The sequence below is a fragment of the Artemia franciscana genome, chromosome 10 (genome assembly GCF_032884065.1).
Source record: "Artemia franciscana chromosome 10, ASM3288406v1, whole genome shotgun sequence".
Taxonomy (NCBI): domain Eukaryota; kingdom Metazoa; phylum Arthropoda; class Branchiopoda; order Anostraca; family Artemiidae; genus Artemia; species Artemia franciscana.
Window position 1 is genome coordinate 24285639 of NC_088872.1, and position 27775 is coordinate 24313413.

The window sequence follows — 27775 nt, forward strand, 5'->3', positions numbered from 1 at the left end:
GAGAGCTCGTTCGAATCACAAATAACCAGGAATAAACAGTTTTGTCCTTTATTTTGTCCCATAGAACGATCTATGAAGTTTCGAGCTCTTCGGACACCTAGGATCGAACACAAACCCTTTTTCATTAAAAACCTTTGTTTAAAAGTGGTCAACCTGCATAACATAGACCTTCATCTCAGGGGTCATGTGTGTCAAAGTCATCCTCAAGGATATATTTATTACACCTTTTGACTATTTTGAACAAATTTTTATCTCTCTGTTGACAGGACGTTTTTGTACGTTAAAAAGATACACAGGCAGCAATAACATACATAAGAGGGGAGCTGGTTACCCTGAAATCAATTTAGATCTTCATAAGGACACAAGAACTTTCAATCTCAAATCGAATAAGCCTTCTGCAAAGCTTGTAGACCGCTTCTTCCATAATATATGGCATTAGGAAAAAAAAAAAAATCTTCTTCTCTTGCAATCAACCCAACGAAAAATTGCTGTCTTTCGTCTGATTACTAGAAAATCTTCCTTGCGGAAAATCCTGAAAGAGAATTATCAACGTTAGGGTTCTTGGCTGATACTAACACGACTTTTTCCTGAAGACTTACCCTATCAACGAAAATCATGGATTCCTGTGAACTATCTTGTTTTAAAACAAATCACTGAGCATAACCTTCAGAAACGATCGTTTTACTGCATCCTGTTGAGCTTTTCAAAGGATTTTCTTTGACATGCAAGTTGCTAAATAAGAAGGAAAGTGGTTAGATTCTCGGGGAAGATAGACACGCAACTGGAAAAATCTTTAATATAAAAGCAATTTATTATAAAATGCAGTTCAGATTGTTTTCTTTAAGCGTCTAACATAAAATGAATGGAATACAATTTCTTTTCGGTCTCATAATCTGTAAGTCAAAAATACCAAAATGACCAGTTTGAATTTATATCTTTAGGTCGTTATATATATATATATATATATATATATATATATATATATATATATATATATATATATATATATATATATATATATATATATATATATATATATATTATTATTATTATTATAAGTGAGCAATAATAGTGTACGCATGTATTTATGTATATATTTTTTCTCGAAAACGGCTCCACATTTTTTCAGGAAAACTGGCATCCTGGTATATTCTGGCCTAAAAAATAGGTTAGAAGTTAAAAAAAAAATTCGTTAAGAGCCTTAATTTTGGAAAAAAATTATTTATGCGAGTGACGTTATTTTTATATACATCAGTATTGCATTGACGTTGTCAAACTTGTCACTCTTAATTGGAAAAATTGGCGATTTTCATGCATGGAGAAGTTTATATTATATTGCTTAAAGGGAAAAAACTGATAATTGCAAAAATATTTGCATTTATTTTGACAAGGGATTATAGCAATTCAAAACATTGAAAAAGAAAAAAAAATGTTTGAAACTTAGCAGAAATCGTTGTTAGAAATCGGACTTGCAGTAATAGTCAAATATCTTTGAATAGACCTTTGTATGAAAACTGGCACATACGCAGGGGGGAGGGCCTTCGGGCCCGGCCCTCCCCCCAAAAAAATTTGTGAAATTTTTAATTTGCCAATGGTTTCTTGGGATTTCTGGAAAAAGTTGGGCATTTTTTAAGAATCTAGATACATGTGTGAACCCTTTTTTGGGATTAAATAAAAAAACTAATTTTTTAGCTGAAAGTAAGGAGCGACATTAAAACTTCAAATGAATAGAAATTATTCTGTATATAAAATGGGTTGTCCTCTCCCAATCTCTCGCTCTTTACGCTAAAGCTTTTAATTGTTTTAAAAAGTAGAATTTTGGCAAAGAGTCAAACTTTAGCGTAAAGAGCGAGGGATTGCGGAGGGACAACCCATTTTATATACGGAGTAATTTCTGTTCGTTTTAAGTTTTAATGTCGCTCCTTACTTTCAGCTAAAAAATTAGTTTTTTTATTTAATTTCTGAACGTTTTTGAATTAATGCATGTTTGGTTTTGGCTCTCCGCACATAAATTATTAAAATGAAATTTGTATATTAATTCTTTTTTTTTGGCTAAATGGCTTTCTCTTAGTTTTGATCAGACAATTTTGAGAAATGAGGGGTTGGAGAAGGAGGCCTAGTTGCCCTCCAATTTTTCGGTTGCTTAAAAAGGCAACTAGAACTTTAATTTTTAACGGACGTTGTTATTAGTAAAAAATATACGTAACTTATAAATTAGCAACTTACGTATCAAACTTTCATAATCTTATATTTCTATTATGTATACGAGGGGGTTTGTATCCTCTTTAATACCTCACTCTTTACACTAAATCTTAAGTTTTGTCCCAATTCTTTAAGAATGACCCCTGAATCAGAAAGGCCGTAGAATAAATAGTTGAAATTACTAAAAATACTTTAGCATAAAGAGCGAGGTATTTATCTCCTCCTAAATACCTCGCTCTTTATGCTAAAGTATTTTTAGAACCCCTCATATGCGTAATAATCTCTGTTCGTTTTAAGTTTCAATGCTACTCCTTCCTTTCATTTGAAAAAACGTTTTCATGTTTATTTTTTCTTGTTTTCTTATAGTAATGCTAGAAAGTCATGCGCCCTTTTCCTTGAATTTGTCTTCCCCCATGACAGATTCCTCCAAGGAAAGATCCTCCAACATAGCCCCCTCCCCTCAGCCCCATCCCCACAAACAAAATAAAATACCCCCGAAAACGTCTGTACACTTCCCAATAACCATTAATATAGGTAAACACTGGTCAAAGTTTGTAACTTGCACCCCTCCCACAGGGATTGTGGGGAAGTAAATGGTCCCCAAATACATAGTTATTATGGTTTTCGACTATGTTGAACAAAATGGCTATTTCAAAATTTTGATCCATTGACTTTGGGAAAAAATGAGCGTGGGAGGGGCCTAGATGCCCTCCAATTTTTTTGGTCTCTTAAAAAGGGCTCTAGAACTTTCGATTTCTGTTAGAATGAGCCCTCTTGCGGCATTCTAGGACCACTTGCTCGATACGATGACCCCTGGAAAAAAAACAAAAAAACAAACAAACAAATAAACAGGCACCCGTGATTTGTCTTCTGGCAAAAAATACAAAATTCCACATTTTTGTAGATAGGAGCTTGAAACCTCTACAGTATGGTTCTCTGATACGCTGAATCTGATGGTGTCATTGTCGTTAAGATTCTACGACTTTTAGAGGGTATTTCCCCCTATTTTCTTAATTTAGGCAAATTTTCTCAGGCTCGTAACTTTTGATGGGTAAGACTAAACTTGATGAAAACTTATATATTTAAAATCAGCATTAAAATGCGATTCTTTTGATGTAGCTATTGATATAAAAATTCAATTTTTTAGAGTTTTGGTTACTATTGAGCCGGATCGCTCCTTACTACAGTTCGTTACCACGAACTGTTTGATTTTACAGCATGCAATTATCCGGTAAAGTCACTGCCCAATTATTAACCCATTTTCTGTCTAACTTTTTACCCTCTTATAACTAATTAGTGATTGTACTGTTATTATATATTTATTTTTTTTTTGTAAAGAGAGTTTGCTTTCCACATCAAAACAGAATTATCCTTGATATTAGGGCGTCTATCCCCCCTTTTCAGGAGGGACAGAGTACAGCTTTCAATGGATTAATTTTGGAAACTCTCATTTTTCATTAAAATCAATGTTTTCGCAATAGAAGAACTACCCCCCCCCCCACAGCACCCATATTGCAGTATTAATCCTAGAATTTCCCTTTCAGTGGGATATAATAGATCAATCACTGGTTCTAAATCGCTGTGAACATAACCTGAGCCTAAAACGTACTTTTGAGGCTTCAGTCTTCTTCCCCTTATCCGCTACAATACTACAGATTAATACTAATCTGTATTTTCCGATATACCTACTTTTTGCATTTATTTAGTTACTAAATAAAAAAGTGCTATTTTATATCTGCTGTTTCGAAGGTTTTGGCCCCCCCCCCAAAAAAAAATTCCTGCGTACGTGCCTGTATGAAAAAATATTAAATAGCGTTAAGAGGAAAAAACTGGTAGTTGTAGAACTATTTGTTTATATTTTAAAAAGGGACTGAAGCAATTCAAAGACCTGAAGAAAACCAAAAGTTTGAAGCTTAGTAGATATTGTTGTTAGAAAAACATCATTACCTTATAAGTGTAACCAATGTCTTTTTATGAAAAAAAATGAAAATTTTTGAAGTTCGGTTCAGAATCGCCAAAGTTATTATGTAAACTGTAAAAATACTTGCTGCGCAGGAGCAATAGTTTTGATGTTTTAATTCAAACTATAAAAATACCTAAAAATTTTAGAATTAGTTTTTTTTTCTGTTAGATAAAATCCAATCGCAACATGATTAAGCTTACAGGTTTGAATCCAACCAGCTATATAATGTCAGTAGGGGGGAGGGTATTATTGAAGAAAATTACTAAATCAACCAGAAAATCACTAAAATCTGGTGATTTTTTGTCACCGTATGGCAACCCTGACTGAAAGAGGTAGCTGGAAATTTGAATGAGCCAAATTGCTTTGTGTTTGTCGCTAATGTTATAACGCTTGCATTTTAATTGATGTCACGTCAAAGACCTTTCACTATCCTTGAAAATCAGATCCTGGTGACGAGGTATGACAAAAAAAAAACATAAATGAAAAAAAAGGAACTTGACACTGTTTAATCGGGGATCCGAATTACCTCCAAAATTCAATTCTGATTAAGCCACTAGACACAAACACTGTACACAGGAGTTTAGTAGCATTGTATGTAAATAGTTTAGGCATTTCTGTTATTTGCCTAATATAGTATTATTACATTGCATACAAAAAAATAGATAGTAAAATCCTGACTATAATTTCAAAATCGAAAAGTGCGCGGAAATATATAGAGGTTATGCATAAGTGTCTCCAAATACTCAAACAAGAACGAGAAGGTAAAACAAAATGTAATTGGAAAATTCATAGAACTATGAGAGCGACGAAAGCACTTTTGCTGCATATAGAACACAACTTAAGTAACTAGCTGTTACTTAAAGATTCACTTTCTATTTTTGGTCTTCTTTTAAAATTGGAAAGAAAAACTGTGCCCTAAAATACTTCTAAATTATTTACAAATAATCAAACAGTTCGTGGTAAAGAACTGTAAGTAAGGAGCGACCCGGTTCAATAGTAACCGAACTCTAAAAAACAGATTTTGATACCAATAGCTACACCAAAAGAATCTTTTTTTATACTGACTAAATGAAAAAAACAAGTTTTTTTTTAACTGGAGCGAAATTAAAACTTAAACTGAACAGACATTAGTCTGTATATTAAACGGCTTTTCCCTCCTCAACACCCCGCTCTTTACGCTAAAGTTTGACTCTCTCTCTCAACATTACTTTTTAAAACAGTAAAAAACTTTAGCGTAAAGAGCGGGGTGTTGAGGAGGGAAAAGCCCTTTAATATACAGAGTAATTTCTGTTCGTTTTAATGTTGCTCCTTATTTTCAGTTAAAAAAAATTGTTTTTTCATTTAATTTCTGAACGTTTTTTAAATAATATATTTTTTTTTATCTTGGCTGTCCGCACATGAATAACTAAATACGAAATTTGCATATTAATTGTATTTGGCTAAATGGCTTTCTCTTAGTTTTGATCGGAAAATTTTCAGAAAATTGTGGGGGAGGAGGCCTAGTTTCCATCCAATCTTTTGGTTACTTAAAAAGGCAACTAGAACTTTTAATTTTATACGAACGTTATTATTTGTAGAAAATATACGTAACTTGCGAATTAACTTACATAACGAACTTCTATATTTGTATATTTTCATTACGTATATGAGGGGGTTTGCCCCCTTGTAAATACCTCGCTCTTTACACTGAAGCTTAAATTTTGTCCCAATTCTTTAAGAATGACCCCCTGAATCACAAAGGCCGTAAAATAAATAGTTATAATTACTAAAAATACTTTAGTGTAAAGAGCGAGGTATTTAGGAGGGCATGAGCCCCACATATGCGTAATAATTTCTGTTCGTTTTAAGTTTTATCTGCCCCTTAATTTAAGTTGAAAAAACTTTTCCATATTTATTTTTAATTGTTTTGTTTTTGTTTTAAATAGTGCTAGAATATCCTTCGCTCCATCCGTGGAAATTATCTAGTCCAATGACAAATTCCTCCATGGAAAGATCTCCCCACGTAACCCCCTCCCCTCAACCTCCCCTCCCAACCAAAAAAATCCCCCTGAAAACGTCTGTACACTTCCCAATAACCATACTGACCTAAACACTGGTCAAATTTTGTAACTTGCAGCCCCTCCCCCTTGGAGAGTGAGGGAGTAAGTGGTCCCTAATGACATTGTAGTTAGGTTTTTCGACTTTGCTGAACAAAATGGCTATCTCTAAATTTTGACCCGCTGACTTTGGTGAAAAATGAGCGTGGGAGGGGGCCTAGGTGCCGTCCAATTTTTTTGGGTCACTTAAAAAGGGCACTAGAACTTTTAATTTCCGTTAGAATGAGCCCTCTCGTGACATTCTAGCATCACTGGATCGATACAATCACCCCTGGAAAAAAAGAAAACAAATAAACACGCAACCGTGATCGGTCTTCTGGCAAAAAATACGAAATTCCGCATTTTTATGGATAGGAGTTTGAAACTTCTACAGTAGGGTTCTCTGATATGCTGAATGGGATGATATGATTTCCATTAAGATTCTATGAATTTTAGGGGGTGTATTCCCCTATTTTCTAAAATAAGGCAAATTTTCTCAGGTTCGTAACTTTTGGCTAGTAAGACTAAATTTGATTAAAGTTATATATTTAAAATTATCATAAAAATCCAATTCCTTTGATATATCTATTATTATCAAAATTCCGTTGTTTAGAGTTTCGTTTACTATTGAGCCGGGTCGCTCCTTACTAAAGTTCGTTACCACAAACTATTTGATTCGTTACCACGAACTGTTTAATTTTAAATCTATATGCTTCATCAACTTTAGTCCCACCCATTAAAAGCTACAAGCCTGAGAAAATGTGCCTTATTTTCGAAAGAAGGGGAAAATACCCCTTAAAAGTCATAGAGTCTTAATGAAAATTATACCATCAGATTCAGTGTATCAGAAAACCTTACTGTAGAGATTTCAAGCTCCTATCTGCACAATTGTGGAGTTTTGTATTCTTTTTGCCACAAGAACGATCATGGATGCGTGTTTATTTTTTTTTCTTCTTTTTTTTCTCAGGGGTGATCGTATCAGCCCATTTGTCCTAGAATTTCACGAGAGGGCTTATTTGAACGGAAATTAAAATTTCTAGCGCCCTTTTTAAATGACCAAAAAAATGGAGGGAAACTAGGCCCCCTCCCACACTCATTTCCCAAAGCCATCGAATAAAAATTCTGAGATGGCTATTTTGTTCAGCATAGTCAAAATATCTAATGATTATGTCTTTGAGTACGGCCTAATCCCCCACAGTCCATGGGAACGGGCAGCAAGTTATGAGCTTTGTCCAATGTTTACATATGTCATTGGTTATTAGTAAGTATACAGATGCTTTTAGGAAGGATTTTTTCTGGGGAAGGGGTCGGGGGGGATTGGTTTACGTAAGAGCATCTTTACATGGAGGGATTTTTCATGTGGTAAGATAATTTCTGTGAATTATCACATGGGAGTGATGTATACCCAGCACGATTAAAAAAAACAAACAGAAATTAAATAAAAAAAAACAAGCTTTTCAAACTGAAAGTAAGGAGTAACATTAAAACTAAAACGAACAGAAATTATCACGTATATGAGAGGTTTCGTCCCCTCGTCAATACTTCTCTGCTTACGGTAAAGTGTTTTTAGTAATTCCAAAATAGCCATTTATTCTAATTATCGACCTTTGTGATTCAGGGGTCATTCTTAAGGTTTGGAACAAAATTTGAACTTTAGCGTAAAGAGTGAAGTAATGACGAGTGGGCAAATCCCCTCATATTACGTATATGACGAAGTTCGCCACCTTGTCAATAACTCGCTCTTTAGTCTAAAGTTTGAATTTTGTAAAATAATGGCCGATATAAGCAGTAGCTTATTTGCGTTATTTTCAGGCCAATCTTAGCATTTAATTTTACCTTAAGCAGCTTCATAACTATGATTTTTATGTGATAATAAATCAAAGATATTGTATCTCTTCGGCTTGTGGTTGCTATTAAATAAAAAAAAAACAAGTTTTTTCCAACTGAAAGCAAGGATAAACATTAAAACTTGAAACGAACATAAATAATTGCGCATATCTTTTAAAGTTCTTTCCTTTCATTTATTTCAGTCATTTGAAAATTACTCAATTTGTGACTCTCATTTTCATAAAAAAAAGTTTCGACTTCGTTGACCATTTTGTTACTATGCCTTACAAAATTAGTTCCACAAATATCGCTAATTTAAGTTATGTAGGAAAATCTTTCTATGGAGAAATTGCTCATGGGGGAAGGGGGTCTTCCATGGAGGGGGATCTAGATTTCCGACATTATTTAGAAACGATCAGTAATTAAATAAAAAACAAGTTTATTCAACTGAAATTAAGAAGCAACATTAAAACTTAAAATGAACAGGGAATATTACGTACATGAGATGGGTTACCTCTCTTCAGTAGCTCGCTCTTACCCTAAAGCTTCTTTTCGAACTTTTAAAAAAGGTTATAATTCTAATTAAATAGCCTTTTTGACTCGCGAGTCTTTCTTGAACAACTGAAATAAAAATCAAACTTAGGTTAGTATATGATAATTAGTTTAAAAAAAAAGCAAAATTAATTCGCAAATTTCGTTTTAACTATTCTTGTACGGTGAGCCTAATTCAAAACCTGCATTAATTCAAAAACATTCAGACATTAAATAATAAAAACAGGTATTTTAACCGATAGTAAGGTGCAACATTAAAACCTAAAACGAACAGAAATTATTCCATATATGAAAGGGGCTGTCCCCTCCTCATTGCCCTGCTCTTTACGCTGAAGCTTTTATTGTTTTATAAATTAGATTTTGGAAAAGGAGTAAAAATTAACCGTAAAGAGCGGGGTATTGAAGAGGGGAGAGCCCCTTTCATATACGGGATAATTTCTGTTCGTTTTAAGTTTTAGTGTCGCTCCTTACTTTCGGTTAAAAAACTTTTTTTTTTTTCATTTAATGTCATATGAGAAACACGGTAATTTGCAACTGAAATACTGGCCATGTTCTACTCAGTGACCTTGACCTTTGCTAAATCCTCTATTTGCAGACATAAATTATCGTCTAATTTCGTGGGAACACACCAGGTAATTACAAGTATGCAAGATTCTTCTCATAATATATTTATGACGACCTGGCCAAAAAAGTAAGCATTCAAATACACGTGTAGCTTAAATTGCAAACAGTTTTGGCTACAAGTGTCACTCAGGTTTGAAGGGCCTAACAAGAAAAAATAAAGATGGCACACTATCTGACCTTGTATTAACTGCTCGACTGTCCAAAACCACAACATTTTCTGATTATTCAACAAGGTTTGAGGAGTTTACGTTTTATAGACTTCATCGCAATTGATGTCTTTTTTTTGAAATGGATCTATCAAAAATAAATTTAGTTTAGCAGATATCCACCAATAATGCAGCAATGTCTTTTTCGTTAAATTTAGAAGTTAAAAACAGTCTTTCCAGGAAATTTATTTCGATTTTATATGGCCACTCTATACATATATTTACCTTCATTAATCGATGAAAGGCCATACAGGAGGAGGAGATAAGGGGAGAGGGTTAGTGCCAAAGATCAATATTATACAAAAATAATAAACCATCTTTTGGCATTTTATAGGCTGTTCAGCAACCGTGCTATCTCAGACTTTTGACATTCCACGGGTCCAACCATTAACGGAAGAACAAAAATTAAGAAGACAAGAAAAACATTTCCGTGTTTCCCCTTATTCAGTAAGACGATCTTTCGCTCGAAATCTTGGAAATAAAGCCGAAGAATCAGACGAGACTGGGACAGACGCAGGTAGTTTTAGACCTTTTCACGCAATCTTTCGATTGATTCTCTTTTCTACTAGATTTCAATCATAGTTATTGAAATTTATGCTACCAACATATATGTTTTAATATATATATATATGTACATATATATATATATATATATATATATATATATATATATATATATATATATATATATATATATATATATATATATATATATATATATATATATATATATATATATATATATATATATAGTTCGTGGTAACGAACTGTAGCAAGGAGCGACCCGGCTCAATAGTAACCAAAAGTCTAAAAAATGGAATTTTGGCACCAATAGCTACATCAAAAGAATAGCATTTTAATGCTGATTTTAAATATATAAGTTTCATCAAGTTTAGTCTTACCCATCAAAAGTTACGAGCCTGAGAAAATTTGAGCTATTTTAGAAAATAGGGGGAAACGCCCCCTAAAAGTCATAGAATCTTAACAAAAATCACACCATCAGAATCAGCGTATCAGAGAACCCTACTGTAGAAGTTTCAAGCTCCTATCTACAAAAATGTGGAATTTCATATTTTTTGTCAGAAGGCAAAATATTTTTTTTTTCCCAGGGGTGATCGTATCGACCCAGTTGCCCTAGAATGTTGCAAGAGGGCTCATTCTAACGGAAATGAAAAGTTCTAGTGCCTTTTCTAAGCGACCAAAAAAATTGGAGGGCACCTAGGCCCCCTCCCACGCTAATTATTTTCCCAAAGTCAACGGATCAAAATTCTGAGATAGCCATTTTATTCAACGTAGTCGAAAAGCCTTATAACTATGTCTTTGGGGACGACTTACTCCCCCACAGTCCCCGTGGGAGGGGTTACAAGTTCAAAACTTTGACCAGTGCTTACATATAGTAATGGTTGTTGGAAAGTGTACAGGCGTTTTCAGGAGGATTTTATGGTTGGAGGCAGGGGTTGAGAAGAAGGGGATATGCCGGGGGAACTTTCCATCGAGGAATTTGTCATGGGGGAAGAAATTTTCCATGAAGGGAGCGCAGGATTTACTAGCATTACTTAAAAAAAAATGAAAATGTTTTTTTTTTATCTGGAAGTAAGCAGCAGCATCAAAACTTAAAATGAACAGAAATTATTACCCATATGAGGGGCTCACCTCCTCCTAATACCTCGCTCTTTAAGCTAGATTATTTTTAGCAATTTCAACTATTTATTCTACAGCTTTTGTGATTCAGGGGTCATTCTTAATGAATTGGGACAAAATTTAAGCTTTAGTGTAAAGAGCGAGGTACTGACGAGGGGGCGAACCCCCTCATATATGTAATAAAAACATAAAAACACAAAAGTTCTTTACGTAAGCTAATTTATAAGTTACGTATATCTTTTACTTATAAAAAGATTCGTAAAAAATTAAAAGTTCTAGTTGCCTTTTTAATTAACCGAAAATCGGAGGGCAACTAGGCTTCCTCCCCCGCTCTTTTTCTCTCAAAATCATTCGATCAAAATTATAAGAAAGCCATTTAGCCAAAAAAAATAAATATACAAATTTCGTTTTAATTATTCCTTTGCGGAGAGACAAAATCAAAACATGCACTGATTCAAAAACGTTCAGAAATTAAATAAAAAAAATAAGTTTTTTAAATTAAAGTAAGGAGCGACATTAAAACTTAAAACGAACAGAAATTACTCCGTATATGAAAGGGGCTTTTCCTTCTCAACGCCCCGCTCTTTACGCTAAAGTTTTTTTTACTGTTTTAAAATGTAGAGTTAAGAGAAAGAGTCAAACTTTAGCGTAAAGAGTAGGACGTTGAGAAGGAAAAGCCCCTTTCATATACGGATTAATTTCTGTTCGTTTTAAGTTTTAATGTCGCTCCTTACTTTCATTTAAAAAACTTGTTTTTTTTTTAATTTAATATATATAAGCATCAAAAGCCGCCTTTACCAGCTTCTTGCCGCATACGCTGTGTGCTCTAGGCTTTCAGAGCACACATGTGATATATGTGATTCACCTGTATCACATGTGATCATCTGTGAGTCATGTGATGTAATTTCTGGTAGACATTATCTGAAAATTCCTCCTCTATTAGATTTCTTGTAGATTTCTAACAATGCGTGGTAACCAACTGTAACTAAGAAATAACTCGTCATAATAGTAACAAAACTGTGGAAAATGGTTTTGGTAGCGATGTATATGTACACAGAATTGCCTTTTTATGGTGAATCGAAATATTTAAAATAGACACTATTTAAAGTTACCCAGCAAAAGCTAAGAAACTGAGATAATCTTTCTGATTTTTGAAAAAGGGGAAAAATACGTCCTAAAGCTGAGTGATCTTTATGAAAATTAACCACTGAATTCAGTATATCAGAGAACTTTATTCAGGAGGTTTGAACCGGCATCCGATAAAAATGCGAAATGTTACATTTTTCAAGAGAATTAATGATTAATGGCGCGTGTTATTATTTTTGTTCCTTGTTTTTCCCAAAAATTACGAGAAAACGCATTTGAATGGAAGTTAACTAGTTTCCCTTTTAAGCAGCAAAATATACTGAATTCTCGGCTTAATATGTATCAAGATTGTAATTTTGGCGAATTTCACTCCTATTTTCAAAATTCAGTAAATTTGCATATGCTAAGAGATTTGAATTATTATTTAATGCATTGCACATTAAGAATCAGCATGATTAATTGATTTCGTTGTTGCATATACAGTAATTATATTTGACTAACGATTAGTTCATACACCCCAACCCCTCCGAACCCTCTTTTATATTTTTCTGAAGGCCAACGGAGAGCTAAAATGTTTGGGCTTCAAAACATACTATTTGAAGTATCAGGCCCCCTCCCACCCAAATACACATAATGACTCACCGGATATAATGACTCATCATAGTAGCTGATGCGCAATTATATATGACTATACATAATTTTATCAAACATCATATGAATCAGCTTGTCAAATGAAGGCTTAAATTAATGTCTATGCTAACCGTTTGTTTTGTAGGAACTATGTGATTCTTTAAGAATGAATACGCCGTCATGTGGGGATAAAGAAACCAGGAAGCCAAATGCACAGAAAATTCTGAAAATTTTATGAAAATTTTTGGATGTTCTATCTCAGAATTTTTTATCAATTGCAACTCTGCCCTTTTTGGAGTAAAATAGTAATTTCTCACCCTGAAATTAAAGGAAATGCCACTTACCTCCGGTGTTATTTTTTGGCTATTTAAAAAGGGTACTATACCATTTAATCCCCGTTCGATTGAGCTGTCCCCCTACTTTCCATGACTGTTTGCTCGATGCAATGAGTCATGGAAAATAAACATGCATCCGCTATATTTCTTCAAAGAAAATGTAACTTGCCTAATTTCTGTAGATTGGAGCTTAACAACTTTATAGTTTATTAGGAATATCTGATTTGCTACTAGATTTTGCTCTAGATCCGCCCCTGAGTAGGCTACAAGTACAAGTGTTAAATAACTCAATAAAAGAGCCTGCTTTTTATGATGAATTAAATAAAAAGAAACAAGTTTTTCAACTGAAAGAAAGGAGCAACATTAAAACTTAAAACGAACAGAAATTACTAAGTATATGAGGGGGTTCGACCCTTAGCCAACACCTCGCTCTTTACGCTAAAGTTCAAATTTTGTTCCAATTCTTTAAGAATGACCCCTGAATCACAAAAACCATTTAATTAAAATAAATTGTTCTTTTGATTGTACTAAAAAAGCTTTAGCGTAAAGAGTGAGGTATTGTCCTGGGGCGAACCCCCTATAACTGAACACTAACACTCAGATAACTGGACACTCTGATTTCCTAACTGTACGCATCCATATCACCGACAGATTCGCCAAAGAGAGGACATCGCTCTTTGAAGCATTAAAATCGAGACCAATTTCGGCATATTCCCTACTAAGCACGGAAAAATTTTCCTCCACAGACGATACAGATCTACTTAAATTCCGGGTGTCGTAAGCGTAATTGAGAATGGAAAGGTCCAAACCTTTAAAAATAATACTAATTCTAGCCTTTTCTGGGGTGCAACCACACTATTATTATACAATGGTGGCGAAGCTACCCCATCCTGGTGGATTCCTTTCCAAACTCAAATTAAAGGCTTTACTTATTACATAACCATGACGATTAGGTACTTTCAAAACAACACATAATCTCGTGAACAGATTTTTAAATACCCGCACAACTGAACGATTGAGACCTGCGCACTATACAGCAAATGAGAATGGACATTAGAATCGAAAGCGCTAGAGACATAATTAAATAAAAAAAAAACTAATTTTTTTAGCTGAAAGTAAGGAGCGACATTAAAACTTAAAACGAACAGAAATTACTCCGTATATAAAATGGGTTGTCCCCTCTGCAATCCCTCGCTCTTTACGCTAAAGCTTTTAATTGTTTCAAAAATTAGAATTGTGGCAAAGAGTCAAACTTTAGCGTAAAGAGCGAGGGATTGCAGAGGGGACAACCTATTTTATATACGGAGTAATTTCTGTTCGTTTTAAGTTTTAATGTCGCTCCTTACTTTCAGCTAAAAAAAATTAGTTTTTTTTTATTTAATTTCTGAACGTTTTTGAATTAATGCATGTTTGGTTTTGGCTCTCCGCAAATAAATTATGAAAATGAAATTTGTATATTAATTCTTTTTTTGGCTAAATGGCTTTCTCTTAGTTTTGATCAGACAATTTTGAGAAATAAGGGGTGGAGAAGGAGGCCTAGTTGCCCTCCAATTTTTCGGTTGCTTAAAAAGGCAACTAGAACTTTTAATTTTTAACGGACGTTTTTATTAGTAAAAAATATACGTAACTTATAAATTAGCAACTTACGTAACAAACTTTCATAACCTTATATTTTTATTATGTATACAAGGGGGTTTGTATCCTCGTTAATACCTCGCTCTTTACATTAAATTTTAAGTTTTGTCCCAATTCTTTAAGAATGACCCCTGAATCAGAAAGGCCGTAGAATAAATAGTTGAAGTTACTAAAAATACTTTAGCATAAAGAGCGAGGTATTTATCTCCTCCTAAATACCTCGCTCTTTATGCTAAAGTATTTTTAGAACCCTTCATATGCGTAATAATCTCTGTTCGTTTTAAGTTTCAATGCTACTCCTTCCTTTCATTTGAAAAAACGTTTTCATGTTTATTTTTCATTGTTTTCTTATAGTAATGCTAGAAAATTATGCGCCCTTTTCCTTGAATTTTTCTTCCCCCATGACAGATTCCTCCAAGGAAAGATCCTCCAACATAGCCCCCTCCCCTCAGCCCCACCCCCCAAACAAAATAAAATACCCCTGAAAACGTCTGTACACTTCCCAATAACCATTACTATATGTAAACACTGGTCAAAGTTTGTAACTTGCAGCCCCTCCCCCAGGGATTGTGGGGGAGTAAATCATCCCCAAATACATATTTATTATGGTTTTCGACTATGCTGAACAAAATGGCTATCTCAAAATTTTGATTCGTTGACTTTGGGAAAAAAAAATAGGGGGCATCTAGGGGGCCTAGATGCCCTCCAATTTTTTTGGTCACTTAAAAAGGGCACTAGAACTTTTCATTTCCGTTAGAATGAGCGCTCTTGCGACATTCTAGGACCACTTGGTCGATACGATGACCCCTGGGGAGAAGAAAAAAAAAACAAAAACAAACAAATAAACACGCACCCGTGATTTGTCTTCTGGCAAAAAATACAAAATTCCACATTTTTGTAGATATGAGCTTGAAACTTCTGCAGTAGGGTTCTCTGATACTCTGAATCTGATGGTTTTATTTTCGTTAAGATTCTATGACTTTTAGGGGGGTGTTTCCCCCTATTTTCTTAAATAAGGAAAATTTTCTCAGGCTCGTAACTTTTGATGGGTAAGACTAAACTTGATGAAACTTATATATTTAAAATCAGCATTAAAATGCGATTCTTTTGATGTAGCTATTGATATCAAAATTCAATTTTTTAGAATTTCGGTTACTATTGAGCCGGGTCTCTCCTTACTACAGTTCGTTACCACGAACTGTTTGATGAGCCGCAAAGACGAGAAACTCGACACTATTCTCTGTATCCATCAGAGCCTTGGCAAGTATATAATACACGTGTTCCCGACTTTGTAAATGATAGTTTTGATCCAAATAGGGCTTAGAGTTATTGAGTAAACATTATGAGATTGTCGGTTATATTAAAATTATTGCAATGCTATTTATTTGCCTCCCAGTTTCAGAGGCTCTACTAGTATACGGCGTAATACTTCTTTCTATACATATATTCGTTCCATAAACAAAAACCGTTAAAATAAACCAGTAGTATAATAAAACTAGCAGTTGCAGTATATTGTATAGTTTTGAATCAGCTGCTTAAGTGGAGGCTAGCGGATTTTGTTTTTTTTAACTGAGAAAGGGGAGATTATCTAAAATATTGAAAGTGTATTTTTATGGCATCACTTTAAAATCTTCCCTGATAAGTATTTAAGATGAATACGGTGAATATTCAGACAAAAGTGAAAGCTCTGTCCTCCCTTCATTAGGAAAAATATGCATGAGAATAGTGCTCAAAAGGTCCCTCAGATCTGTTTCGAGTCGACCATGGCACAGGTCCCTCACTGTCATATCTTGGAGGAATGGCTCTGTGCCTAGCCTCCCTTTGGCCCTCGAAAATTGTTCGTTCCGTGGTCATTTTCAACACATTTTAAGCTCCACTTAAATAGTCTAGTTGGAAATTGTCGCTTCAGTTGAGACAACATTCTTATTTTTGTTAGGATGAACCGAGAAAGTACACTCGTTAAATCTTTGATGAACTGTAAAAGAAGAGCAATGGTTACAATGATGCTCAATCGAAGAAATGTCTGACAGAATTTTTACTTTTTGCATTGAATTAAACTCCTTTTTAAGGTTGTAGATCTTTTTTTATCCTGCCGAATTCTTTATAATCTTCATATTCAAAAGTATGTGTATTGCTTGTTTTGAACAGATTGTGCGATTTAAATTTTAAGCCACTACTGGAATTTCTATATTTTTGCACAGAGAGGACTAAATCATATTGTGTGTAAAATAGTTTGTTATTCAGTTTACTGTGTTTTAGATAAAGGCGTCTCATAATGCATCATTGATTTTTAAGAAAATGAAACTATAGTGTACAAAACGTATTACTGAGTTAGTATAGATACATCCTTTTTTATGTGCAGTATTCTCCTGTATCTCCGAATATCTGCAGAAATTTCAAGTTTCTAGTTATGTAAACTAGACCACTTTGTCCGTCAAAAACCCCTTGGCTTGGGTCTTTGACCCTTGCAAAATAGATAACTCTAAGAATCTAAGTGTCGTAAAAAAAAAAAAAAAAAAAAAAAAAAAAAAAAAAAAAAAAAAAAAAAAAAAAAAAAAAAAAAAAAAAAAAACGCCGAGTAACGTCTTTTCTTTTGGGAGAATGTTTTTGTCTGTAACAATTATGAGTCTGTAACAATTATGAGTCGTCAATTGTGAGCTAAATGTAAGACAATAGAACATTGAATATTAAAAACTTTTTTATTTCCTAATCACGAATTAACAAAAGACATTTGTATTGGAGATTGAACCTCTTAACTGGCTAAATATGTTTGGATCGTGATACGGCATTTTAAAATAGCGATTACGATATCCACTCTAAAGCAATTTTGAGAAATGATTTATGTACCAAAATGAAGATTATTAGCCGAATCATGGGACTTATTATGCATTCAATGACCTTGAATAGACTCTTTTTCTTATTATAGACATCATACATTCCACTACAAAAGTTATTTTTATCAATAGATTTCAAGTGAAAACCCAACCTTTTTCAAACAGTTTGTGGTAAAAACTATGGGTAGGGAGCGATGCACCTCAATAGTAACCGAAACTTCATAAAACAAAGTCTTGATAACAATATATATATATATATATATATATATATATATATATATATATATATATATATATATATATATATATATATATATATATATATATATATATATATATATATATATATATATATATATATATATATATATATATATATATATATATATATATATATATATATATATATATATATATATATATATATATATATATATATATATATATATACACCAAAAGAATAAAATTTTGATGCTTATTAAAACATATATAAATTTCATAAATTTCAAGTTTAAACTTACCCATCATAAACTATAAGCCTAGGACTTATAACTTATCATAAGATAAGATTTAAGAAAATTTTACCCAGTTATGGAAAAAGGGAGAAACCACTACCAAAACATCAAGCGATGTTAGCGAAAATTGCATAATCAGATTTAGCATGTCAGAAAACCTCACCTTAGAGGTTTCATGCTCCTATATACGAAAATGAGAATTTTGCATTATTTACCAGAAGAAATATCACGGATACTTGATTATTTCTTTTCTGTTTTTTTTTTTTTTCCAGGTGGGATCGAGTCAAACCAGGGGTCCTAGAACATCAGTAGAGGGCTTGTTTCATCAGAAATTAAAAGTCATAGTGCCCTTTTTAAATGCCCAAAAATATTGTAGGATAGCTAGTCCCCCTCCCACGCCTCTTTTTCCCCAAGGTTTCCGATCAAAATTTGGAGATATCCCTTTTGTTCAGCATAGTCATAAGATCTACTATTTTTGTCTTCGATTATGACTTGACCCCAGCAGCTCCCAGGTAAAGAGCTGCAAGGTATGGGCCATGCCCATTATTTATATATAGTATGGGCTATTGGAAACTATATAGATATTTTTCAGGGAGATTTTCTGTTGGGGAAGGGTATTTTCTACAGAACATTTTTCGCCAGGAGGAAAGTTTTCGGGGGTGAACTTTCCAGATGAAATTTTACACGAGGGGAAATTTGCCAGAATTCCAATATAAAATTGGTTTTATTTGTTTTACTTTCTCATGGCAACTCTATTTTATATTTGAGGGTGTTATGGGGGAACTCTTTGGTGGAAATTTTTAGTTGGGTTAGAATTATCTTGGCAATTGTCCAATGAAAGGTGGCATTATCCACAGGAAAAATTCTTCATGGGGGAACTATCACCGAGATAAATGCTCCACGAGGGAATTATCACCAGGAGATTATCTTCGCGGGGGAATTTTGTGGGGGAGGGGTAACTTTCTTTTTGGGGAGGGGGGATTTTCGCGAAATGTGCAATGGAAATTTTCAGCGAAGTAAGAATTTTCTGGGCAATTGTCCGATGTATGGAAAAATTCTTCGTGAGAAGACTATCACCGGGATAAATATTCCATGGGGGAATTATCACCAGGAGATTATTTCGTGGGGAAATTTTTCGGGAGAGGGGTAACTTTCTATTTGGGGAGGGGGGATTTCGCGAAAAAGAAAATTTGTATATTAAGCTTCAAAATTAAAGAAGAAGTAGTGCTACACGGGTGGTGCATTTGTTCCGGTAAAGTCACGTAGTCCCCTCTAGACCCCTCTTTGGGTAGTAACTGGGGTCTTATCTTTACCGGAATGTAAAAAATTATTGATTTTAAAATTATTAATAAAAACTACGTACAGATTTTTTTTGTGCAAATATTTTTTAATTTTGTTGTGATTTTTGGGACTTACGGAGGATAGACAATATTTGAGGGCTTATCAGTAGCCTCACATTGTGAAATATCTTCTTTGATTTTACAAGAATGTCTTTTTATTCTACGGTTAATTATTTTATTGACAAAAGGAATGGGGTATCCATTACCAAAAAGAATATCTCTGATAGAGTTTATTTCTGTATTTATATACGGATCGGAGCAAAATATTCAGGGCACAATCAATGAGGGAAGTTACAACTGCTCTTTTTACTTGTGGGGGGGGGGGGAATTCAATCAAAATTTCAAAAAATTTCAATCAAAAACTACGTACAGATTATTTTTTGTGCAAATATGTTTTACACAATAAATCATATTTAACAAATATTACAAAATATTTGCACAAAGAATAATCTGTACGTATTTTTTACTAATAATTTTAAAATCATTAATTTCTTAAACTCCTGTAAAGATAAGACCCCAGTTACTCGCCAAAGAAGGGTCTATCAAATACCCTCTGATTGTGGAAATTACTATGTCGTCAGGACCCATTAGAATCTAGAAAAACGGTTACAACAGCATAAAAAAGACATAGACAAGGCATTAATTTCAAATAGTTCTAACAACTCCTTTGATTCTGCTTTAGGTTGGCATATATTTAATAATCCGTCCCACATGAAACTTTTTGAAAATCTTCACTCATCAGTAATGATTTGGGGATAAAACAGGTGGTTCGAAAATCAATCGAAATTAATCTCAAAATAAATAATAATATTTCTTTGAACAGGGACTTAGGGGAATACTCACTAGATTCTTTATACTCAAATTTAATTAAAAATGATCTAACAAAATATTTTACTAAACCGATTTATAATAGTATTGAACCAGCTACGAAAAGGCCTTTGAGACAGGCTGCTAAAAAAGTAAGGTTGGCTCTGAGAAATTGCACTTAATCACTTTGTTATCATTAGTTTGAATGAATTTATATTCTCACTTCATTCTTTTTGTCAGTCCTGGTTGAACTTCGTTGAAGTAAGGATGCTAGGGCTGTTTTTAAAAAAGTTTTTAGAAAATATTATTTAGTTTTAATTCTCACAATTTAATGTAAGTTTGTTTATATATACTTATTTTCTCTCTTGTTCTCGTATTGTGCTGAAGACGGCCCTTGGACATAAGGCCGAAATATTCACAGAACTGATTTCCAATGTCTTGAAAAGATTTTCCCTATTGTTTCTACTTTGTATTTGTTTGTTATGGAAAGGCAGTGTGGTATTCATCGCTATTATTGTAGGACAGTAAGCCCCCCCCCGTCACGCCCTTTTTTTCTCCTTGTCTTCCAATCATAATTTTTAGATAACCATTTAGTTCAGCTTAATTCAAAAGTTCAATAACCGTACTTTTGGCGAAAGGATAATCCCCTATTAACCCTGGGAACACGGCTGTAAGTTACCGACTTCACCTATTTTTACGTAGAGTATTTGTAACTGGGAAGCATACAGAAATTTTTTGTGGGGGGGGGGGGGGTATTTTCTGCTTGAAGATTTACTAGGATGAAGATTTTCTTTAGGGACGGAAGTTTTTAGGGCTGAGTTTTCCAGGGGAAATTTTACACGGGGGGATGATATAACCCATTTTACTGCAAATAATCTTTGTACGTGTTCTCTCTGTGGTCTACAGATAATCCTTGTCTGTGTTGTATTTGTAGTGGTCTTCGTGTAGTATTTGCATGTCTCTATCTGTACAATAGAGTGGTATGTAGGATGTGTGTGGAGTGGCGTGTTAGGTATATAGCTTCTTTTTATAATAGGATTATAAAATCCTTGGACATAGGGCCGAAATAATCATTGAACTGATTTCCACTGTCTTGAAAAGATTTTCCCTATTGTTTCTACTTTGTATTTGTTTGGTGCTGTCCTACAATCTTTTTGGCTACTTAAAAAGGAGGCTAGAACTTTTGATTTTTGATCAAAAAAGTCTCTTACCGATCTTTTAGGATTAGTGGATGGATGTGATAACCCCTGGGGAAATAAAATTAAAAGAAAAACGAAAAAACAACAAAAAAACACGTATGATCTCACTTTTGGCAAAAAAAAAAGAAAATGCAAAGCTCCTCATTTTGTATAAAGGAGCTTGAAACCTCTACAGTAGGGTTTCCTGATTGGCTCAATCTGATTGTGTGGTTTTGATTAATATGGCTTGACTGTTTGGTGCTGTTTTTCCCCTTTAGAAAAAACTAGGTAAATTTTTTCAGGCCCGCTAATTTTGATGGGTAATATTAAACTTACCGAACTTCATTTGTTCTGAATTAGCATAAAATTTTTATTCTTTTGCTCTAACTACTTTTATCAAAGCTCTGTTTTATTTTTTAATTTAGGTTACTATTTTGATACTGATGTTCTTAGCGTTTTTTCTTCTTGAGTCAAAACTATTTAAAATGATGTTTACAGATCAGTTGCAACAAGTTAATGTCCTCCCAAAGTATTTTGCAACTAGCAGTACAGAACAGCTTCAGAGATTTCAACGCTTGGATAGCGATGCTGTTATATCCGGTAGAAAGATTTCAGACGCTCCTTTTCCAGTCTTTCTAACTATACCTCAGGTCACTTTTTCTTGTGGAAATCGACTACCAGGTTTTTACGCCGACCAATCAGCTGGATGTCAGGTATATTAAGAAACACCATATATGTCTCATTTAGGTTTCACAAATACTTCAATAAAAACTAAAGTTTTTTGTCTTAGATTTATTTTAAGTAAATTTATGTAAACAATATACGATTATGCTCAAAATGATCTGAAAAACAGTAGTATTTCAGGGGAGTGAGCCCCAAGTCGCTCCATATCATAGAGGGACTCCACACACATATATTGTTGATACACATATATATCTGTGATAGATATATGGAGATTATATGGAACATATTGGGATTATACTTATATATTATTATTATACTATTATTATAGTATTATTATATATCCATATAATACAATATCATTTATGCAATAATGTGACCAAAAGGTATAAAAATAAATTGTAATTATATAAATATGTTTCACCCTATGTCTTTAGTAAATGTGCTATTTATTTTGATCAAGGAGTCTACAAACTCCCAAGAAAAGAAAATAACAATAACAAAATTTGATCACATAAGTTTTGTTTGATGTAAGTAACAGGAAAAGTTTACCTTTTCAACCTTGTCAAAATTTCGAGGTTTCTTCTGAAGAATAGATACATATAATAAATTCTACGTATAAAATCATTGAGCACAGCATAAAAGCATTATAAAGGCATAAAATCACTTTAATTTGTAGTTTGGAAATGAGCTCCAGTTACATCAGGCCAAAACTTTCTTACCAACTAATAAAAGAGCTCAATTCAGGGAGAAGCATCACTTTTTGTCAACTGTTACTGGAAGTGTGCATTTTGAAAAAAAATATACTATTTACGAAGATTATATTTCAGTTATAATTTATCCCTTGTCATCAAAACATTTGCTTTAAATTTCAAAATCTTAATTTGATTTAAGCGTAAGTTTATTGCGATGTAAGACCCTTTTAAATTATTTGTTTATTTAAGCCTTCAGGGTAGATTGAACTACTTGTGATCGCTAAGCTTTGCCTATAGTTCTGGTTTTTGTCACATAAAAAAAGCGCGGCTATCACATTAAACCCACGTGGCTTATATCTACGTCAAAATTTTCAGGTAGCGGTGCTCAGAGGTCTAAAATATTTTTAAGTTACTGCCAAATTTTTCGGTTAAAGTCTCCGTCCAGGGGAGGAGAAAGAGAAAGCTATTCCTCTTGAAGTTTCTGTTGATAATATCTTGTATCCCATTGTCTTTCCGTTTACAATTAAAAAAAAAATCAATTTTCTTATACATAACAATGCAAGTCAGAATATTTCGGTTTCAAATCCCAGAAGCCTTCATCAATGGGAAAACAAGGAAAAAAAAGAAAAAAGTTTAAACAAACATACATAAAAGAGAACATCAAACAAAGAAACACTTTATAGAATTAAAAAAAAATCAACCAAGATATTCACACAAATCAGAAGACAGTATGTCTACTATATAGGCCTACAGTTGTGAGCAGGAGCGTATCTTAAGCATTTTATTGCGGGGGGGGGCAAGAATGGTTCATATTCAAGAAGCCAAGTGCTATGGGCTATATCAGGCACATACACAGGAATTTTTTTCCGGGGGAGGGCCCAAAACCTTCGAAACAGCAGATAGCAGTTTTTTTATTTAGTAATACAAAAAGCACGTATATCGGAAAATAAAGATTAACTTTAATCTGTAGTATTGTAGCAGATAAGGGAAAGAAGGCTGGAGCCTAAAAAGTACGTTTTAGGCTCAGGTTATGTTCATAGCGATTTAGAACCAGTAATTAATCTATTATATCCCACTGAAAGGGAAATTTTAGGGTTAACAGTGCAATATGGCTTCTGTGGGGGGTAATTCTTCTATTTCAAAAACGTAAATTTTAATGAAAAATGATAGTTTCCAAAATTGATCAGTTAAAAGCTGTACTTTATCCTGAAAAGGGGGGATAAACACCCTAATATCAAGGATAATTCTATTTTGCTGTGGAAAGCAAAGTCTCTTTACAAAAAAAAACAACAAAAAAAAACAGTACAATTGCTAATTACTTCAAAGAGGTTAAAAATCTAGACAGAAAATGGGTTAATACTTGGCCAGTGACTTGACCGGGTAATTGCATGCTGTTAAATCCCCCAGAAAAGGCTTCACTCATGTATCTAGATTCTTAATTAATGTCCTACTTTTACCAGAAATCCCAAGAAACCATGAGGAAATTAAACATTTCACAAAATTTCGGGGGGGGGGGGGGAGCAAAGGACCCACCCCTGCGTACGTGTTAGGGCTATATAATGCTTTTTTTCCAAATTTTTGGCGTACCAACTTCCTCCTTTGGACCCCAAAAGACACCCCTGGTTTTGTGTATACGTCTGAATTATCTTCTTATATGGCTTCCTTGTCTTTGCCAATGTCTCTGTAGGTACCGGCCTTAATGTAGGTATCAGTGTCTGTAGACATCCTTGTACTCAGTTATAATACACTTTTCTCGTGTCAATCCAAAAGGGGTGAATTTTCTGCTCCACGATTAATGGGCTTCCATGAATTTCTTCCACAGTACACATAGACCTAACTCTTTTATGCTTTTACTTTTACAACTCTCCCTTTAAATAAAAAAAAAAATCTTCCGAGTTTTGCTTGGCTGAACCGTTTAGAGCTAACGGACTTCTATTTATTTCCTTGTTAAAGTTAAATTATTTTGTCTTCAGCCCAAAAGCACAAGCAATAATTATTAGGCTTATTTTCGTATTCTTTCTAGAAGATTATGCTAAATTATAATTTTCTATTATTTTTCCGTTTTCTAGTGTTCTTCAATATTCGAAAACTAGGTTTTTAAAATGAAATCAATACTTCAATAATACCTACTATTTCATCCCAACAAGTGATTCTTTTAAAAATACATGAAAAAGAGAACCTTACTTCTAAAAATAATTATTGAAGAATCGAAAAATGATGACCAAAAGAGACCTGCGAGCACGACTGTACAGTTTAAGATTTTTAGAATCTCAATTATCTTATCGTGTTAGCACTTTCTTTTCTTTTTTTCATCAAACCTTGGATAGTTTTTACATTAAGAATTGATTTTTATAATTGTAACCTATTTACTATGATTTCAAATATAAAAAAAAATTCTAGTGTTCTTCAATATTTGAAAATTAGGTTTTTAAAATGAAATCAATACTTCAATAATACCTAATATTTCATCCCAACAAGTGATTCTTTTAAAAATACATGAAAAAGAGAACCTTACTTCTAAAAATAATTATTGAAGGATCGAAAAATGATGTCCAAAAGAGACCTGCGATCACAACTGTACAGTTTAAGATTTTTAGAATCTCAATTATCTTATCGTGTTAGCACTTTCTTCTTTTTTTCATCAAACCTTGGATAGTTTTTACATTAAGAATTGATTTTTATAATTGTAACCTATTTAATATGATTTCAAATATAAAAAAAACATATTAGAGGGGAAAAAGAACGTGTGAAACAAAAACAAAACAACTATTTTTCTTAACAGTGGCTTAACTGATCTTATAAGAATTGGAGACCCTCCTGAACCATTGCTGGCGCATGGAGTATCGAATCGATGTTTCCGTTGCTGGGTCTTTTCTTTTAGAGAGAGAGACAAGTTGCAAGGTTTTCACCAAACCTTGCTGTGGCGGGGATCGAACCCGGATCATATATTGCCAAGCAGAGCATCAATCCACTTAACTGCAATATGCTATAAGAATTAGGTCAATATCTAATGCTGACCAAACATTGTTCAATTTAATAGTAGGCTGAACCAAAAATTTCTGTTTGTAATTAAAAGACAGTGACCTTCAAGACGAAGCAAAATATTCGAATTATCCAAAATTGTCATACAGAAAGGTGGAAGTTATTCGAATAAGAATGCTTATATTTATAAGAATTTCTATCAGAAAGAGTAATTTCACGGAATAGAAATGGCAGTATTTATGAGTTTTTGTTCAGCTTTGCTAGAAAATTTGATTATGCAGTGTATGCTTTAGTCTTATTCCTACAAACACCAGACAAAGTGTGAATGCTTAGAAAACTAAATAGTCACTCTAAACTTTTGACCTAATTCTTTAAGAACAATTGCTGAAACAAAATGGCCGTTTAATTTGAACAATAAGCTTTGTTATAAAATTCCATAAACAAAAACTTTAGCGTAAAGAGTGAGGTCCTGAGGAGGAGACAACCTCTTTCATATACGTAATAATTTCTTTTCGTTTTAAGGCTTGAGGCTGCTCATTACTCAGCTGAAAAACTTGTTTTTTATTTAATTACTTACAGATGGAATTTGTTGATGGGAAACATGCAGAACAACTTTTTAAAGAAAAGTAAAAAGCCTCAGTAAACCAAATATGAGCTGAAATAAAGTCAAGTAGTCTTCAAAGTAGATACTATGGAATCTAATAGAAAAAAACAACAACAAAAGATACAAAATTTTGTTTCTATGAAAAAGACTATGTCAATAAAAAATGAACAGAAATGAATTTAAAAGCTTTTTCTACAAAAACAAGTTTGTCAAAGAATAGTAAAACAGCCTCATTAAGCTAAAAATGAGCAAAAATAAATTCAAATAATTATCGAAGCATATAACTACCACAAATCACCATCAATAAATGAATTAAGCCCAAAACGAAAAGGATTTACAATAACTAACCTATTCAAACTCAAAACAAGCACAAATTAGGACAAGTAGGGCTGACAATCCCTGCACTTCCTCAAGGCCAGAACATAATTTGCACTTTACAGAAAACAAAATATATTTTAAATGTTTCCACTTTTTTGACTTTAACAAATAAAGAAGCATTAATACCATAAGAACCAAATATCAGAATACGTATATTCTTCACTGTAAAACTGTCAATTCACGGTTATTTAATATTTTTTTTTTTAAAGCAAAGTGCGAATTATCTTCTGGTGTTGAGAAGACATGGGTTGTGTCAGCCATACTCCTTTTAATATTTGCTTGTATTGGGTTTGACTCATATGAGTCAAACTCAAATGAGTCAAATTCGAATATTTTTGCTCATTTTTGGTTTAATGAGGCTCTTTACTATTCTTTAGAAATCTTGTTCTGGATATTTCCCATTAACAAATGCTATCTGTAACTAATTAAATGCAGAAAAAAACAACTCTTGGAACTGAAAGCAAGGAGCAACCTCAAACCTTAAAACAAACCGAGATTATTACATATATGAAAGGGGTTGCCTCCTCCTCAAGGCCTCACTCTTTATGCCAAAGGTTTTTTCTTATATAATTTTAGAGCTAAGCTTATTATTCTAATTGAATGGCCATTATATTTCAGGAATCGTTCTTAAAGAATTAGGCCAAATGTCAAAACTTTAGCGCAAAGAGTAAGGTCTTGTGGAAGGGAAAACTCCTTTTGTATGCGTAATAATTTCTGTTTGTTTTAAATTTTGATCTTACTTCTTACTTTCAGTTTAAAAAACTTGTTTTTAAAAATTTAACTTCTGATGTTTTCAGAAAAATCCGGCTCTTTCTCCGTGAAAAATTCCGGTACCTGTGTATTATACGCCACTCACTCAAATTTACGATTTATAAAACTCGAAAAAAAACCCAGTTTCTTTGTTTGTTTTTTCGCTACTTCAGAAACAAATTTGGGCTAGCTGTTTGTACATTAAGGGAAGGGGGAAGCATAGTGGGTCGGCATT

General features: G+C 33.3%; 2 protein-coding genes across 2 annotated transcripts in view; one reads left to right on the forward strand and one right to left on the reverse strand.

Annotated features, from left to right (window-relative positions):
* The window catches only part of LOC136031952 (adenosine deaminase-like), a 233178-nt gene that overhangs the window by 102775 nt on the left and 102628 nt on the right, over positions 1-27775 (reverse strand). The gene's annotated exons all lie outside the window — the stretch shown is intronic.
* Positions 809-27775, forward strand: part of LOC136031954 (uncharacterized) — a 28051-nt gene continuing 1084 nt past the window's right edge. Inside the window, exons 1-3 of the mRNA XM_065711964.1 lie at positions 809-895; positions 9784-9966; positions 21949-22163. Coding sequence (XP_065568036.1) covers positions 859-895; positions 9784-9966; positions 21949-22163 — 435 coding nt within the window. The 5' untranslated portion in view covers positions 809-858. The remainder of the gene's footprint in view (positions 896-9783; positions 9967-21948; positions 22164-27775) is intronic.